The sequence below is a fragment of the Medicago truncatula genome, chromosome 4 (genome assembly GCF_003473485.1).
Source record: "Medicago truncatula cultivar Jemalong A17 chromosome 4, MtrunA17r5.0-ANR, whole genome shotgun sequence".
Classification (NCBI taxonomy): domain Eukaryota; kingdom Viridiplantae; phylum Streptophyta; class Magnoliopsida; order Fabales; family Fabaceae; genus Medicago; species Medicago truncatula.
In genome coordinates, this window is record NC_053045.1 from 42,349,982 (window position 1) to 42,366,258 (window position 16,277).

Here is a 16,277-nt window from a genome sequence, read left to right on the forward strand (position 1 = left end):
CTCAGCATGTAAGGCATCACAAGCTCCAATCTTCTTAGTATAGCCTTTGATCCATCTACCGTTTGAATCACGAAAAAGGCCGCCACATCCAGCAATAACCCCCATATCCTTGCAAGCACCATCACTATTAAGCTTGATCCAACCTTCTCGAGGCCGCTTCCAACCTATATAGATAATTTCCTTCAACTTTCGACCAATATGAACATGCTCCAGGTTACTATCTTCAATATTTTGGACAAATCTCCAAATTAAAGAAATTGGGTTGTTCGGCGTAATAAAATGAGCTTCAAAAATAGTTTTATTCCTCCACTTCCACAAGTACCAACATGTCGTCATGAAAGTTGTCTTCCAACTTAAAGTGTTCGTCTCAATGTCTTTCTTGTTGAGGTTATTGAAGAACCAATCCTTGCAATCGAAAGAAAAGAAATTAGTTATAAAATCATATGGAACGATGTAAAGCCATACATGGGTAGCGTAGATGCAATCGCGAAGCACATGAAGAACAGTTTCATCTTCATTTCCACAACACAGGCAAGTAGGAGAGATTCCACCACCCATTTACTCCTTCGGAAATTTGTAAGAATGCGCTCGTGCGTAGCCAACCAAATAAAGGTTTGGATGCGATGTGGGCCATGCCACTTCCAAATACTTTTCCAGTCACCCTCCAAAGTCGAGCAATCCTGATGTTGCAAAGAATAAGCACTTTGAACTGTGAAATGGTGGGTATTGGTTCCACCCCACCCAATAGTGTCTGGACCATCATCATCATTAGGGATCGGAAGCGTAATAATTTGATTAACGGTGTCAGCTGGCAAGTTATTTATGAGGAAATCAATGTTCCAATCTCCAGAAGGACTAAGAACATCCCTAACCGATAGAGTTGTATCCATGTAGGCCTGGTTACCTATAGACATAAGTGATCCATTGTTAAGAACCCACTTATCTAGCCAAAAGTTAGTAATACGACCATCCCCAATATTCCACACCACGTGACCTTTAAAATCATTCCAAATATTTACCAAGACTTTCCAAAGTTGCGCGCTAATGCTAGTAATAAGGTCATTAGTACATCCATATTTGCTGCGAAGAACTCTACACCAAAGATCTTCCGGATTTTTAATCAAATTCTAAAGGATCTTTATGAGAAATGCTTCATTCATCTTATAAGTTTAATCAACTATAATTGTTATAGCATGTGATTTTTGGTGAACTATAGTTTATAGTAGCTAGTCTCGTTAAAGCGTGTTTGATCTGTATTGATATTGATTTGACATGTTTGCCTCTCCAGGTATATTTTGTTCTTTCAATGTGGTTTTATCAATATTTTGAAGAGACCTCTATCCTTTTTAGCTGCAAGTATTCTCTTGCTTTCGAGAGATCAGTAAATAGAAAGTATTTTCATGCTTTCCTTAAATTATTAACATCAAGGCCCTCTATAAAATGGAGGCGAACAGTATGTAGATTTGAATTTGAAAAAAATTGAGTTGTTAAGGGTAAATTTGTTTTGAAAAAGAGTTTGATAAAAAGTAGTTAAGAGTTATTAATTTTGGAGTTTTGAAAAAAATTGAGTTGTTAAGGGTAAATTTATTTCTTTTTTATAAAATCATTTTACTCTTTTCTATATTAATTATATTTGGAAAATGTTAACGAGTACTTTCGAGGTACTCTTTAAACACTTAAAATAGTAAGTTTTTAATAAAAAGTTGTGTATTGATTGCATTGGAAATTGTAATAACTGACTTTATAAAAGAATAATTACTAAATTTTGGATATTTAAAAGTGTTCCGGAGCACTCGTTAACAACACTCATTTATCAACATATTTCTTTCTAATTGATTGTCCACAAGTGAATTTAAACATAAGTTGTAATTTGTAACCTAAGCTTGAATAATAAAAAGGTACCGCAGCCAATCTGCATTCGGAGACTTAGGCACAATTTGTCGAACTTCGTGTGATCAAATCTCGTGTCTTCTTTGTTTACGTTTTTCGTATCTGCTTACTTTTGAACCTGAGTTTTTGTTCTAACAATTACTAACTTTTCAAACTCTCTTATGTAATCGGTCCTGTTCAGCTTTGAGCAATTTTGTATCAATTTGACAAATGAGAAGTTACAGCAACATTTCAACCAGGTTTGATTCTTTCACTATCTCCATGTTCGTTGAATATTACAATTTCTATAAATTCAATTATTTCATTATTTTATTGTGCAGCATGTCTTCAAAATGGAGCAAGAGAAATATACAAGGAAGAGATTGATTGGAGTTATATCGAGTTCGTTGATAATCAATATGTTGATCTCATAGAATAGTTCTATTGGAAGTTTTGGCCAAAACCACCAAATAAAGAGCTCTTGCCAACTCCCTCAAAAAAACAAAAAAAAAAAAGCTCTTGCCAACACCACTCAACCCATAAACCGCGATGATGTGTGAACCAGGGTGTTTTAGAGATGCCAACAATACATAGTCATATGAGGAAAATGATACAACATCCTCTTGACGAAAGGGATGGTAACTAATCCAGAGGTCGATTTTCCCACATTGCAGTTTTTCGGTAACATTTGAAGAAATTTTGGCGGCTCTTCAACTTAATCAATGACAATGGTAAATCAAGTTAGGGACGTCCCAACGATAGCACCCAACTTTTGAATGGTTTGGATCGTTGTGCAACATGTTAACTTCGTTAATGACTTATTCACTTTTTCGCCATTTGAATTTGCTTCTTCAATGGAATGCTTGACTCTTTCTCTTGCAGCCTCTAGATCTTTTAAATCTTTAGATAACTTCATGAAATTTCATTTGTAAATAAGCATATATCTTGCTTGTCTCAGACTAGGATCAACAACCAACTCAACTAATTTTGAACCAACTGAAGCAACAATATCCATTATACTGGGTTTGAGTGAAGCTTGCTGAAATTTGTAACGCCCTATTTCTATTAAAGCAATTAAACATGCGAATAATACATTTATTCAAGAAATAGAGGCTACGCCATCATACAAAAATTCAAAACCATAAACATGTATATAAACTTCAACAGTCGCAGCGGAATATAAACCAGAGTAATCCAAATATACATGTCATGAATCAATTATTACATCAACATAGATGAATCTCAAAAATCCCAACATACAGATAAGTCTCCAATCATTACAACATCCAAAGTAAAAGATAATCTAGACCGACACAACGAAGCCTAGATCAGAGCCGACTAACACTAAACACTGATATTGGAGAAAGCCCCCGATATCCACCAAGCACAAGAACTCACCAAGCAACTAATCATGCACAACGTCTACCCATCCATACAGACAGGTAGGCGGTCCATCATAGATCCACTGGAGGTAAGTATTACATCATCATAATCCAAATAACAGTTAACATGGATATTTCAATTTAAACATCATGCACTTGATCAATAATAATATTCTCATACATATACTTACATCAAAAACCCCAATATCTCACATCAATAATCACCAATCACATCTGTCATGAACAAATATCAATTCACAGTTATTCATACACAATCGCCAATCACATATATCATGAACAATCCTCAATCATATTTCATGAACAATCACCAATCACATGTGTCATGAACAAATATCAATTCACAGTTATTCATACACAATTCACAGTTATTCATACACAATCAAACCCTTTTACAACTACAATCTCAACACGACTATGATGCATGGACATGTAACAAGACTCGATAATGCGACAACAATCACAATTTTCACCACAATATATAGGACAACACCCAATTATATTGTTCATCTCCACATCATTTGCTTTATCAAGAAAACATGTCCATACACAATTAAATCATAGCATTCATCATCACCACATCAACATGATCATCAATAATCAACAATGTTATTCAACATCAACTATCACATATAGTTTCACCAATTCCAGTTACATTCCAAGTAAGAGGGAAAACAACATCTCATGATAAATATCATATTCAACATCTACGATTCATCATACATCAACATGATTATCACTAATCAACAATGTCATTCAAAATCAACTATCACATATAGTTTCACCATTTCAAGCATTCTCATATTCCAAGTAAGAGGGAAAACAACATCTCATGATAAACATCATATCCAACATGTAACCATTCAATCACATATCTCCACTTAGTCATATAGGCTAGTCACGAAAGATTACAAGACAATTCGCTAAAAGGAATCATTTCCGACAATTATCAATATCATGTGGCAAACGGCCAACATCGATAATTTCTCAAAGTAAGGCAATAATATGAAGTTTGAAAACTTACCAAATGATCTTAATCAATCATGTAATCAAGGACTTAAGCCACTTACAAACTATTAGACATTAGTTCAAAGAATAGTTTAAGTTCGTATAAGAAAACCCAAGTTCACATTTTCCACAATCCCACCCGAAAATCAAGTTTGACATGATTAAGACATTTTACTAACCTTACAAGCCTTGTCTAAGTCTATATGAACTGTAGACTAAGCTTGCAATCCTTTTTGTTCACAAAATTCCAAGTTTCGACAATTTCCGAAAAATCGAAATGACACAATCTCAAGTTTCAAACCATTTGGAAAATTGAAGTTTCGACAAAGCCAAATGTGTTCCAGTAGAAAAGTAAGTGAAAACAGCAAAAGAACACTTCAAAACGATCGCCTAGGACCCCTGCACGACCACCCCCAAGCACCCGGACACGGAACAACGTTCCCGTTGTCCTGTCCTGGGCGCCTGGCGCTAGGGGTGCAGCGCCTAGTGCTAGCTCACTGACATGTGGGCGCCTAGCACCCTTGCTCAGGCGCAGCGCTCCATAACGCACGTTTTCGAGTGTTTCGGCCGCGGGTTTTCGCCAATTTCGCTCCAAAATTGAATGTGTAAAACCCCTAATCATCAAAAGTGATCCGAGGCATAACCCGAGACTCTAACACGTCGAACTCGCTCGTTTCGTGGCATTTTGAATAAGTTATGGAATTGTTTTAAAATGATTTTTCTCAAAACAACAAATCTTCAACAACAATAACAATTCATTTCTTCCAATTCAACACAATTCAACAACAACATCTCAACATAATTCATACCCAAGTCATGCAATGAGATTATCATCAACAATTAACCACAATCACAACTTATGATCAAGCATTCCATCATGTTTCAACAACAACATGTCGTAATTCACCAATTTCACAAAACCACCAACAACAATCCATTTCTCAACAACAAATCATGAATCATGCAAACTCAAGCCATGAATTATCATCAACAACATGACATAGCAACAACAACATCAATTGATCATGAAACTTATCACAATTCATCAACAACAATGCATAATTCACCAATTGAGCATATTTTCAACACATACCCATTTTCATACACTTTGAACATGTAATTCAACTAACACAATTCAATTATTCATTACTTCATACATCTAAACATGTCATCATAATTAGAGTACGAATTTCATCATTTATGAACAATTAATCAGTTCACCCAATTAAGCACTTTTCATACAAATAATTGAAAATTGCAATAAGTGATAATGATGAATTCTAACCCCCTTACCTTAGTTAGGTTAATCTCTCTAGCTTAGGCTTCAATTTTTCTCCTAGCTCTTCTCCCAACCCTTGATTCTTCAAGTCCTCTTCTCTCTACCTTTTTCTCCTCTTGCTCCCACTTTCTCTCTCTCTATTCACTATCAAGAATATCTTATGAAGGAAAGTGTGAGTAAATTCTCATAAGAGTAGGTTTTTATACTAAGTCTCCTTATTGGGCCTAACCCTCCACTTAATGGACTTAACCCATTTCTATTCACATCTCAAATGTTTCTATACTCTAACCGGTAATTAACTAATAACGGTCAAGTAACGGTAAAATGTCACCAATGGTCACTAAACGGTAAAATCTTAGTTTTACTCTAGTAACTTAGTAAAATAACTATTCTCACTACTCACTAAAAGTAATTCCCACCAAAATTATAATTTTACCCGTTCTCACAAAATGACCAAAATACCCCTAAGTCCAAAATGACTAAAATACCCTTTTAACACGAAAACCCATGAAAATGCACCAAATGAAGAATAATCACACACAAACACATAAAACATATAATAAAAGTAATTAAAATAAATCTAGCTAAAAATCGGACTGTTACAAAATTCAAAACAAAAAATAAAACGATAAATATGATAGCACTTTGGTTGTCGAAATAAAGTATTGATCAAATTCTGAATCCAAATGAGTGAATCAGGTTAACTTAAAAATCTTATGAACTTAACTTAAAATTCGTTAGTGTTTTTAGAGATAATTAGAAATAATTTAGTTATGTTAATTAGAAATAATTAAGAGAACTAAATTATTTCTAATTAAAATAAATTAAACACTAGTTAATAAAATATATAAGCAATCACCTCTTCAATGATCCAATATTGGAAGTTATGACCAAAATCACCAAATAAAGAGCTCTTGCCAACACCACTCAACCCATAAACCCCGATGATGTGTGAACTAGGGTGATTTAGAGCCTTGATGCCAACAATACATCGTCAGATAAGGAAGATGATACAACATCCTCTTGACGACAAGGATGGTAACCGACCTAGAGGTCGAATTTTCCACATTACAATTTTTCGGTAACATCTAAAAAAAAAATTGGCGGCTATTCAACTTAATTGATGACGGTGGTAAATTAAGTTAGGGAGGTCCCAACGATAGCACCAATTTTGGAATGGTTTAGATCGTTGTGCAACATGTAAACTTCGTTAATGACTTATTCACTTCTTCCAGCCAATTTCGACGTCATTTTCAATTTCTTCGCCATTTGACTTTACTTCTTCAATGAAATGCTTGACTCTTTCTCTTGCAGCTTCTAGATCTTTTAAATCTTTAGATAGATTCATGAAATGTCATTTGTAAAGAAGCACATATCTTGCTTGTCTCGGACTAGGATCAACAACTAACTCAACTAATTTTGAACCAACTGAAGCAACAATATCCATTATATTGGGTTTGAGTGAAGATTGCTGAAATTCAAAACAAGAAATAGAATGATAAATATAATAATACTTTAGTTGTCGAAATAAAGTATTATCAAATTCTGAATCCAAATGTGTGAATAAGCTTAACTTAAAAATCTTATGAACTTAACTTAAAAAGGGTCTGTGTTTTAGATACTAAATTCAAATTTAATCCTAAACTTAATCAATATGTTATCAAAAAATCAAAATAATTTGTACTTACATGAAATGTAAATAACAAAAAAAATAAAAATTAACAAGCTATTTAGGTACCATTTGAATTTTGACCTAACTTTTTTCAATGTTAAAAGCTACTTTACAATTGAAGCATGAGAAATGCTAGCAACACACATTTTAACATATTTTATTTGATTGATTAAAATTCACATGGGTCGTACAAAATCATGTGGGTCATATATAAATTTAGTGGATCACATGTGAATTTTATCAATCAAAGAGAATATGTCGAGAAGTGTGTGTTAAAATGTATGTTGCTAAAATAATATTAAGAGCTTTATCATTTAGATGTTTTCATTTTTTAATCCTTAATGCCTTAAGACCACCCGTCGACTCGTCGTTACAAGACTCATAAATAAATGATAAAGCATCTCTGTTTAAAAAATAAAGGGTTAAATATGTTTTTAGTTCTTGCATTTTGCATTTTTAAAATCCTCATATTTTATCTTCGTTATCAAAATTAGTTGTTGTTAACTCTCTTGACGAAATGCTGTAGTTAGTGGGTAAAATTATTTGCAACCGAAAACATCCGAAACATGTCAAAAATGAAATAATCTGAAGTTAGGGAATGAATCTTGACTCTGAACTAAACATGGACCTTGATGAGTGAATATCAACAACCACGCCACACAGCCATTTGATTTTCTAACAATCTAAGCTTCTGCAAGCAATTCACCCAAAATTGTACCGTCACATTCATCAGGTGGAATAAAATGATTCCCAAATGTTCTTCTTCACTACACCCACTTCAGTTTCAGACCTTCACTGGTCTCCGACAACTCGCCGAAACCCGTCGTTTCAAGGCATTCCTCTATTCTCAACGAATTCATTTCACTATTCTATCTATCATTTGTTAGTTAAATGTTGTTACTTTTTGCATTGGCAGGTTTGGTTGTTGGATCAGTTCGGTGTTCTCCACGATGGAAAACAACCTTATCCTGGTGCTATTTCAACATGTATGTTTTCATCCTATCTTATTATGTCTTATCTTTATGGTTGGTTTCTATTGTCCAACCACATAAGTATACATGATCCTAAATTTTCTTTTTTGTTTTAATTTTGTTAGTAGAAAATATTGCAAAGACTGGTGGGAAGATGGTGATCATAAGCAATTCCTCAAGACGTTCATCTGTCACTCTTGAAAAAGTTAAAAGTCTTGGTTTTGATGCTTCTCTTTTTCTAGGAGCAATTACTAGTGGAGAACTCACTCATCAGTACTTACAAAGGTTGTTATGCCAACATAATTTCTGTTTTTTATCTATGTTTAATTACCATAACACTCTGCATTTTTCTGTTGCGTTTTAGGATCTGTTTGGAATCGCTTATTTGAGTTTATCCACTGACATAAACATTTGTGAGAATGTTTGATAGAGTTTATGGAAGCAGCTTTATGACATGCCCATAAGTTGTTTTCGGCTTACTTCCATAAGCTCTCCATGATGGCTTATGAAAACAGCTTATAGACTTCACTTTTATCTTTTGTTATAAAAATAGCTTATATGTAAAGACTTGCATTGATAAGCGTTTAATTAAGTTGTTTAACCCATATAGGGCTATAGTGTCTCTCCACTCATTAGACGATGTTTACATGTATAATAGCATATGTCCCTTGTCGTGTATTCGATCACCTGTTGCATCTGTGTGTATTTTCTAGTTGAGATCCCGTACAACAAATTCTACGGGTATCGGGGAAAGTAGCAAGAAATAGATATGTAAGATTATGCCACGTGCCATTAGCAAGAGAGTTTTCTTAAGATAGATTTCACTCTATTGATAATATCTGTTTTTCAAGCAGGAGGGATGATCCTTGGTTTGCATCATTGGGAAGATCTTGTATTCATTTCACTTGGAGTGGTAGGGGAGCAATATCTCTTGAGGTGCGTGGAACAGCTATGCATTTTAGCTTGAATTATGATATGAAACCATATTCAGTTGCGTCTTCCTAAAGGCTAAATGTTATTTTCTTGTGCAATATAAAATGGCATGATTCTTGCAGTAATAGTTTTCTTGGTAAATTAAGCAGCAATTGGATTTATAGTGGAACCAGTTATTCTACTTATGAGGAATTCCTTCCTACTAAGTTCTACCTGATTGAACTTTGAAGGTATTCTAAGAATTGAAGAATTTGATTTGCACCAAACAATAGATAACTGACTGTCGTGGTACTTTTCATATTTTATTCAATTCAAGTCAAATTATGGTCAAATATAAAAATTACAGGGAAGTTATTATGTTACATAATTTAAAGTTGATTGCCAAAGATAATATGCATCAATAGCTTTGAAATCTTACAGCATATAAATAACTTTGTCTAGGGCTTGGACTTGCGAGTTGTGGAGAATGTTGAAGAAGCTGAGTTTGTTTTGGCTCATGGGACTGAAGCCTTGGGGGGTGCCAATGGGAATGCACGTTCAATGAAACTTGAAGACCTTGAACAAATATTGGAGCTTTGCGCTGCAAAAAGGATTCCTATGGTGGTAGCGAATCCAGATTATGTAACTGTTGAAGCAAGAGACCTGCGTGTGATGCCTGGTGAATTTGATTTATCTTCTAAAAACATAACACCTAAATAGTAGTTATAAGCTGTTTTTTGGTCCAAAGTTGCAGCATAAGTTTCATTTATATGACATGGCTATCAGTATCACATTACATGTCTAAGAATTGTACTTGGTTGTTATTCGAGTTCTGTTTTTTTCTCCTATCCAGTTTCACCTTATACCAAATTGTGTGTGTACTTCAAACTTATTAGGTACGCTAGCAGCTAAATATGAAAAGCTTGGGGGTGAAGTGAAATGGATGGGCAAACCTGATGAGGTGATGAAACCATTTCTATGCGATATAAATCCATTTTGATAATTGTTTTGTCTTGTGTGTCATACTGTACTCTATTCTATTAGTACCTAGGCTGCTAAGATTACATGCGTACAATATACAAGTAGGAATGCATATTCAACAATCTTAGCTCGTGAATTTCTTCCCTAGTTGGCTTGCTCATTTGGCACACAAGGCAAGTGTTACCTTTCTACAAGATTAAACATCATGTTCAATCCTTCAAGGATTTCTAAGTTAGCTGCTTCCTGCAATTACAATTGTGAACAATGTGTTTGCACTTTGCAGTATGAGCATACAAAAGTAAATTCATTTTTTGAATTACCAAGCTAAACTAAGTTGTAAGTTGCAAATAGTAAGTAATTCTCATTTATTGGTTTAAATTATCTAAAACGATTTTCTTCATATTCACAAATAAATGAATTCTAGAGTTGCGACTCCAGAGTGATGACTTTACCTAACTACCACCCTTGACTCGAGGATTAGTCTCACTGCCTTGCCTGTGCGTCTTCCCAATCTAAAACAAATTCTACATAATTCTTTGTCCATGGCTTGCAATGATCCAGCTCATATATTCTTAAAGTAGATACATACTGTTAGGAAGTAGCAACCTATTTATTTATATATTATACGATCATAATGATTAACATCTTCGAGGATCTTGATATAATATCTTCCGTTGCATTTTTTTTTATCCATCCATGTTCTTGACAATACTGTTGTGATTTGTCAGATAATATACAAGTCAGCTATGGCCATGGCCGGTACAGATGTTTCCGACTGTATTGCTGTGGGTGATTCTCTCCATCATGATATTAAGGGTGCTAATGCTGCTGGAATCCAATCAATTTTTATCACTGGAGGGATTCATGCAACTGAACTTGGACTCCATGGTTTTGGAGAAGAAGCAGATTCATCTTCTGTAGAATCACTTGTGACAAAATATAATGCATACCCATCCTATGTGTTGCCTGCATTCACGTGGTAGAACAATATCACAAGGAACCCAAACCACTACAATAACTTTTTTTGTTCGAGTATTTGTATGATTTGCTGTCCATTTGTACAAACAGGAAACTATGCCCATGCAAAGATATTTGGAAACTAATAAGATAAGAAAGAGAAGAATACAGTGAAATTGCAGAACTCTATAATTTTGAACTTCATTGCAAACTTTGTGATAAGTCTCAAAGTTTAAGTGCTTGTTTGGTTTGGCGTTTCCTAAGCAACAGACGCACGTCTCCCACCCGTCAACATGGTTTCTCATTTTACAGCATGTTTGGTTCTCTTTTCTAAAATCAATTCAATCTTCTAAAATCAATTCCATGAGAAACTCATTCTCTCTATTTTCCTTTAGATCTGTCTCGTTTTTTCTCTTCTTCCTGCACAGCTCATTTCGGTCTCTCTTCTATCTCTGCATTTCTTAGTGGACCATGCCTCTTTACTATTTTCTTACATGCTGTTTCCAACAATTTTTTTGGTGGCAACCATCCATAATTATTTTTAGCAAATCTCCTGCAGTTGTGTGCGTTCGAGTTTTTTTTTAGGCAGATGAATGATTTTGATTGATGTCAACTCAATATGGATAACTCTACTATTTTATTGTTGATGAATAATGTAGCTGTCACCTTGTTATTTTCGTTGTTAATTTGTTACTCGTTCATTTAATTTTTGTTTGTGACACTTAGCTCAATGGTGAGAGCTAGCTTTGTAACTTTAATATACTTGATTCAAATTTCACCCAGAGTAATCGTAAAATGACCATTAACAGCACTTTCATTATTAAAATATTTCTCCTTCCCCCAACTTTTTTTAAAAATTAATTGTGGTTTTTTGGTGGTGAAATTAATTGTGGTTTGTTACATAAAACTAAAATTGTGACATAAGGAAATCCTTACATACACTTCCATTGCGCCACTAATCCAATACACGTTGTCACTCTCCAATAGTATTTACTCATTCAATATGTTCTATTTGAAATTCAGTAAAAGAAAATGATCTATTTTAAATTAAGTGTAGTTTTGTTTTAGCGAATCTAAACGTGAGTTCCCCCTGCGCACAAGGTGCGCTAAGGAAGGTAAACTAAAAGGAAAATGCTAAATGTCGCGAAGCATCATGTCTGTGGGAAAACGCGAATGAGTGGCAATGGGAAAAACACTGAAAACAACCATCTTTTTCCAGCTCTTTTGTATCTGATAAATGCATAAGACCGGCATCCTCATCTCTCTCATTGCAAAGCCTTCAATCCAACAACTCTATTTCATCAATTGCACGTTTGTTTGTGTCAAGTCGGAAAGCGCCGTGTTTTCGAATTTGACTGGTTTCAAGGATTAGATGGATTTTACTTCCTCTTAAATTGCATTGCTTCAAAGATCAAACTTCAAAGCCTACAATATGCAAACCAGTTCTTCAATTTTGACAGATTTTTTTTTATCATTTTCAATATCTTTTTGGAATGAAATAGAATGGATTGTGAAATGTAATATTAGATTTTATGCTGCTTTGAATTGGAGCTTGATTTGGTGTTGTTTTAACTTTTTCTTTTTCTTGTTTCTTACAAGGAAATATTTGAAGTAGAAGAGGCAAACGGTTAGGTCAAAATGAAAATAGGGTTAAATATGTTTTTTGTCTCTATAAATATATCAACTTTTCGTTTTACTTCCTCTAAAATTTTCCTTCAACTTTTAGTCCCTATAAAATTTTCAATCACTACTTTTGGTCTCTATTTTTAAGTAAATTTTTGTATTTTTTTAATGAAATTGTGCAGAAATTTATGGAATATTGTAAAAATCACTTCCAAAATTTTTTTGAATTTTTTAATAAAACATGAATTAAATATGAATTTTTTACCGTCAAAAATATAAAAATTCATATTTAATTCATGTTTTGGTAAAAAATTCTAATTTTTTTTTGGGAGAGGTCTTTATAATATTATATATTTTTCTGCAAAATTTAATTAAAAAAAAATATGAATTTTACATATGAGTTTACTTTAAACGAGGGACCAAAAATAAAGATTGAAAATTTTATAGGACTAAAAGTTAAAGGAAAATTTTAGAGAAACTAAAACAAAAAGTTGATATATTTATAGGGATTAAAACATATTTAACCCATGAAAATATTTAGACAGGACTCTCGTGAAGTATTCGTGAAATCGCTGTTGCCTTATATAGCAACGCTCAAACTAAAAAATTAGTACAAAGACAGCAGCAAAGGCAAGCTACAGCAAAACACAAAAGCAACTACAAAAGCAACCACTCATAGTAAGTGTAGGTAAAGTTTATCATTTTAGCCTTGAGCTATGTAAAATATGAATATCTCAGACTCATAGTAATTTCATATTTCCAACAACAAAAAAATTGTTTAAAAAAAATTGTTTTTTCTAAGGGTACAAAAAAAATTGTTATTTTTATTTTTTTAATGTAATATTAATTGAATTTTATATTATACCCTCTAATTAATATTACGTACGTCACTCTTAAATTATTGTTTTTTACTTTGCATCTTTTTTAAGAGACCAAAATAATTATATTAAAACACTTCTATGAAGCACAAGATGTGCCTAATAGGAGACAAAAGATTACAAGTGTTTAAGACAAACAAAATAAAAGGAATTCATATGGCTTAAAGCTCAGAAGCCGTACTTCTTAAAGTCGATAAATAAGTACGGCTTCTGAGCTTTAAGCCATCACTATAAATAAAGTTTAACACGATCTAAAAGTTACTACTTTAATAAGGTTTTGGCAGAGAAAATATGAGAATTACGCTTACTCCAAATGACTCAAACACATGTCATCCAAATAACGTGAAAGTAGTGACGAATATTCTTACAAAACAAGTGGGAGCCAACAAATTGAAACACATGCAAACCCACGTCATTAGGCAACACACTTTGAACTCCCAACCAACCAACCAACGCATAACATCAATCCAAATGCTATCAAAGAAAGCTTACTCCACAAATAGATGAATAATAATTTCCTCCTTTTTGCAGCCCCTAAACATAGTAACGAATCCAAATTAATAACGCCGCGACACACCAAATTGTATTTGGTAGGAATCTTCTTACTCAATTTGCATCTATGATAACGAGAATCAACTAATACTATATGTTGATGGAGTTAGTTCTAAAAGAAATTGTTATTCAATTTCTATTATTTGTAAATTATAACTTCTTTTTTACTGTGTAAAATAATCTACTTTGATAATTTTGTGAGAATGAGAAAGTAATATATATATATATATATATATATATATATATATGTCATTTTTTTAAGAAAAAATTGTCATCGGAATCAAGAGTAACGATAAGACCAAGTCCATTCCAGCTATGTCATTAAAAAAGCCAAAAAGAAAACCCTTTCCAGCTATTTGTGTAAGAAAATTGCTTTTTTTGACATAAAAAACGTCCTAATGACACAAGAAAATTACCCAAAAACCCCAGCAGTAGTTAACTACCGTTCTGCAAAGCGGCGGCAGTTAACTACAGTTGAAGTCTTTCTTTACACATGCCCACTTGTTTGTTTCGGCCACCAACTAACACTTTTTAATAGATATGTAAAATTATGCCACGTGCCATTAGCAAGAGAGTTTTCTTAAGATAGATTTCACTCTATTGATAATATCTGTTTTTCAAGCAGGAGGGATGATCCTTGGTTTGCATCATTGGGAAGATCTTGTATTCATTTCACTTGGAGTGGTAGGGGAGCAATATCTCTTGAGGTGCGTGGAACAGCTATGCATTTTAGCTTGAATTATGATATGAAACCATATTCAGTTGCGTCTTCCTAAAGGCTAAATGTTATTTTCTTGTGCAATATAAAATGGCATGATTCTTGCAGTAATAGTTTTCTTGGTAAATTAAGCAGCAATTGGATTTATAGTGGAACCAATTATTCTACTTATGAGGAATTCCTTCCTACTAAGTTCTACCTGATTGAACTTTGAAGGTATTCTAAGAATTGAAGAATTTGATTTGCACCAAACAATAGATAACTGACTGTTGTGGTACTTTTCATATTTTATTCAATTCAAGTCAAATTATGGTCAAATATAAAAATTACAGGGAAGTTATTATGTTACATAATGTAAAGTTGATTGCCAAAGATAATATGCATCAATAGCTTTGAAATCTTACAGCATATAAATAACTTTGTCTAGGGCTTGGACTTGCGAGTTGTGGAGAATGTTGAAGAAGCTGAGTTTGTTTTGGCTCATGGGACTGAAGCCTTGGGGGGTGCCAATGGGAATGCACGTTCAATGAAACTTGAAGACCTTGAACAAATATTGGAGCTTTGCGCTGCAAAAAGGATTCCTATGGTGGTAGCCAATCCAGATTATGTAACTGTTTGAAGCAAGAGACATGCATGCTTGTGATGCCTGGTGAATTTGCTTTATCTTCTAAAAACATAGCACTTAAATAGTAGTTATAAGATGTTTTTTCGTCCAAAATTGCAGCATAAGTTTTCATTTATATGACATGACTATCAGTATCAACATTACATGTTTAAGAATTGTACTTGTTTGTTATTTGAGAGTTCTGTTTTTTCTCCTATCCAGTTTCACCTTATACCAAATTGTGTGTGTACTTCAAACTTATCAGGTACGCTAGCAGCTAAATATGAAAAGCTTGGGGGTGAAGTAAAATGGATGGGCAAACCTGATGAGGTGATGAAACCATTTCTATGTGATGTAAATCCATATTGATAATTGTTTTCTCTTGTGTGTCATACTGTACTCACATGCTGTTAGGAAGGAGGAACCTATTTATTTATATACGATCATAATGATTAACATGTGTGGATCTTGATGTAATATCTTCTGTTGCATTTTTTTGTCCATCCATGTTCTTGACAGTATTGTTGTGATTTGTCAGATAATATACAAGTCAGCTATTGCCATGGCCGGTGCAGATGTTTCCGACTGTATTGCTGTGGGTGATTCTCTCCATCATGATATTAAGGATGCTAATGCTGCTGGAATCCAATCAATTTTGACCACCGGAGGGATTCATGCAGCTGAACTTGGACTCCATGGTTTTGGAGAAGTAGCGGAACCATCTTCTGTACAATCACTTGTGACGAAATATAATGCATATCCCTCCTATGTGTGTTGCCCACATTCAGTGGCGGAGCCAGGAAATTTATGGAGCCTGGGCGAAAAATTAATCGTAAATTCACATGTGACATAA

General features: G+C 33.8%; 1 protein-coding gene and 1 pseudogene across 1 annotated transcript; both read left to right on the top strand.

The window, feature by feature from the left end:
* The first annotated feature begins 7,778 nt into the window (after window positions 1-7,778).
* Window positions 7,779-11,253, top strand: LOC11445113 (acid sugar phosphatase). Its single transcript, XM_003608049.3, has 7 exons — window positions 7,779-8,061; window positions 8,145-8,214; window positions 8,325-8,484; window positions 9,054-9,135; window positions 9,574-9,790; window positions 10,008-10,072; window positions 10,821-11,253. Exons 1-7 carry the CDS (start codon window positions 7,972-7,974, stop codon window positions 11,073-11,075), a joined length of 939 nt encoding a protein of 312 aa, XP_003608097.1. The 5' UTR covers window positions 7,779-7,971; the 3' UTR covers window positions 11,076-11,253.
* A 927-nt stretch (window positions 11,254-12,180) lies between these two features.
* Window positions 12,181-16,277, top strand: LOC11444124 (uncharacterized; annotated as a pseudogene).

Bases quoted from the DNA above. Each gene is read 5' to 3' on its own strand.
- LOC11445113 (XM_003608049.3), top strand. From the start codon at position 7,972: ATGATTCCCAAATGTTCTTCTTCACTACACCCACTTCAGTTTCAGACC. The intron at 9,136-9,573 runs GTGCGTGGAACA...AACTTTGTCTAG, and splicing joins GGGGAGCAATATCTCTTGAG to GGCTTGGACTTGCGAGTTGT. The intron at 10,073-10,820 runs GTGATGAAACCA...GTGATTTGTCAG, and splicing joins GGATGGGCAAACCTGATGAG to ATAATATACAAGTCAGCTAT.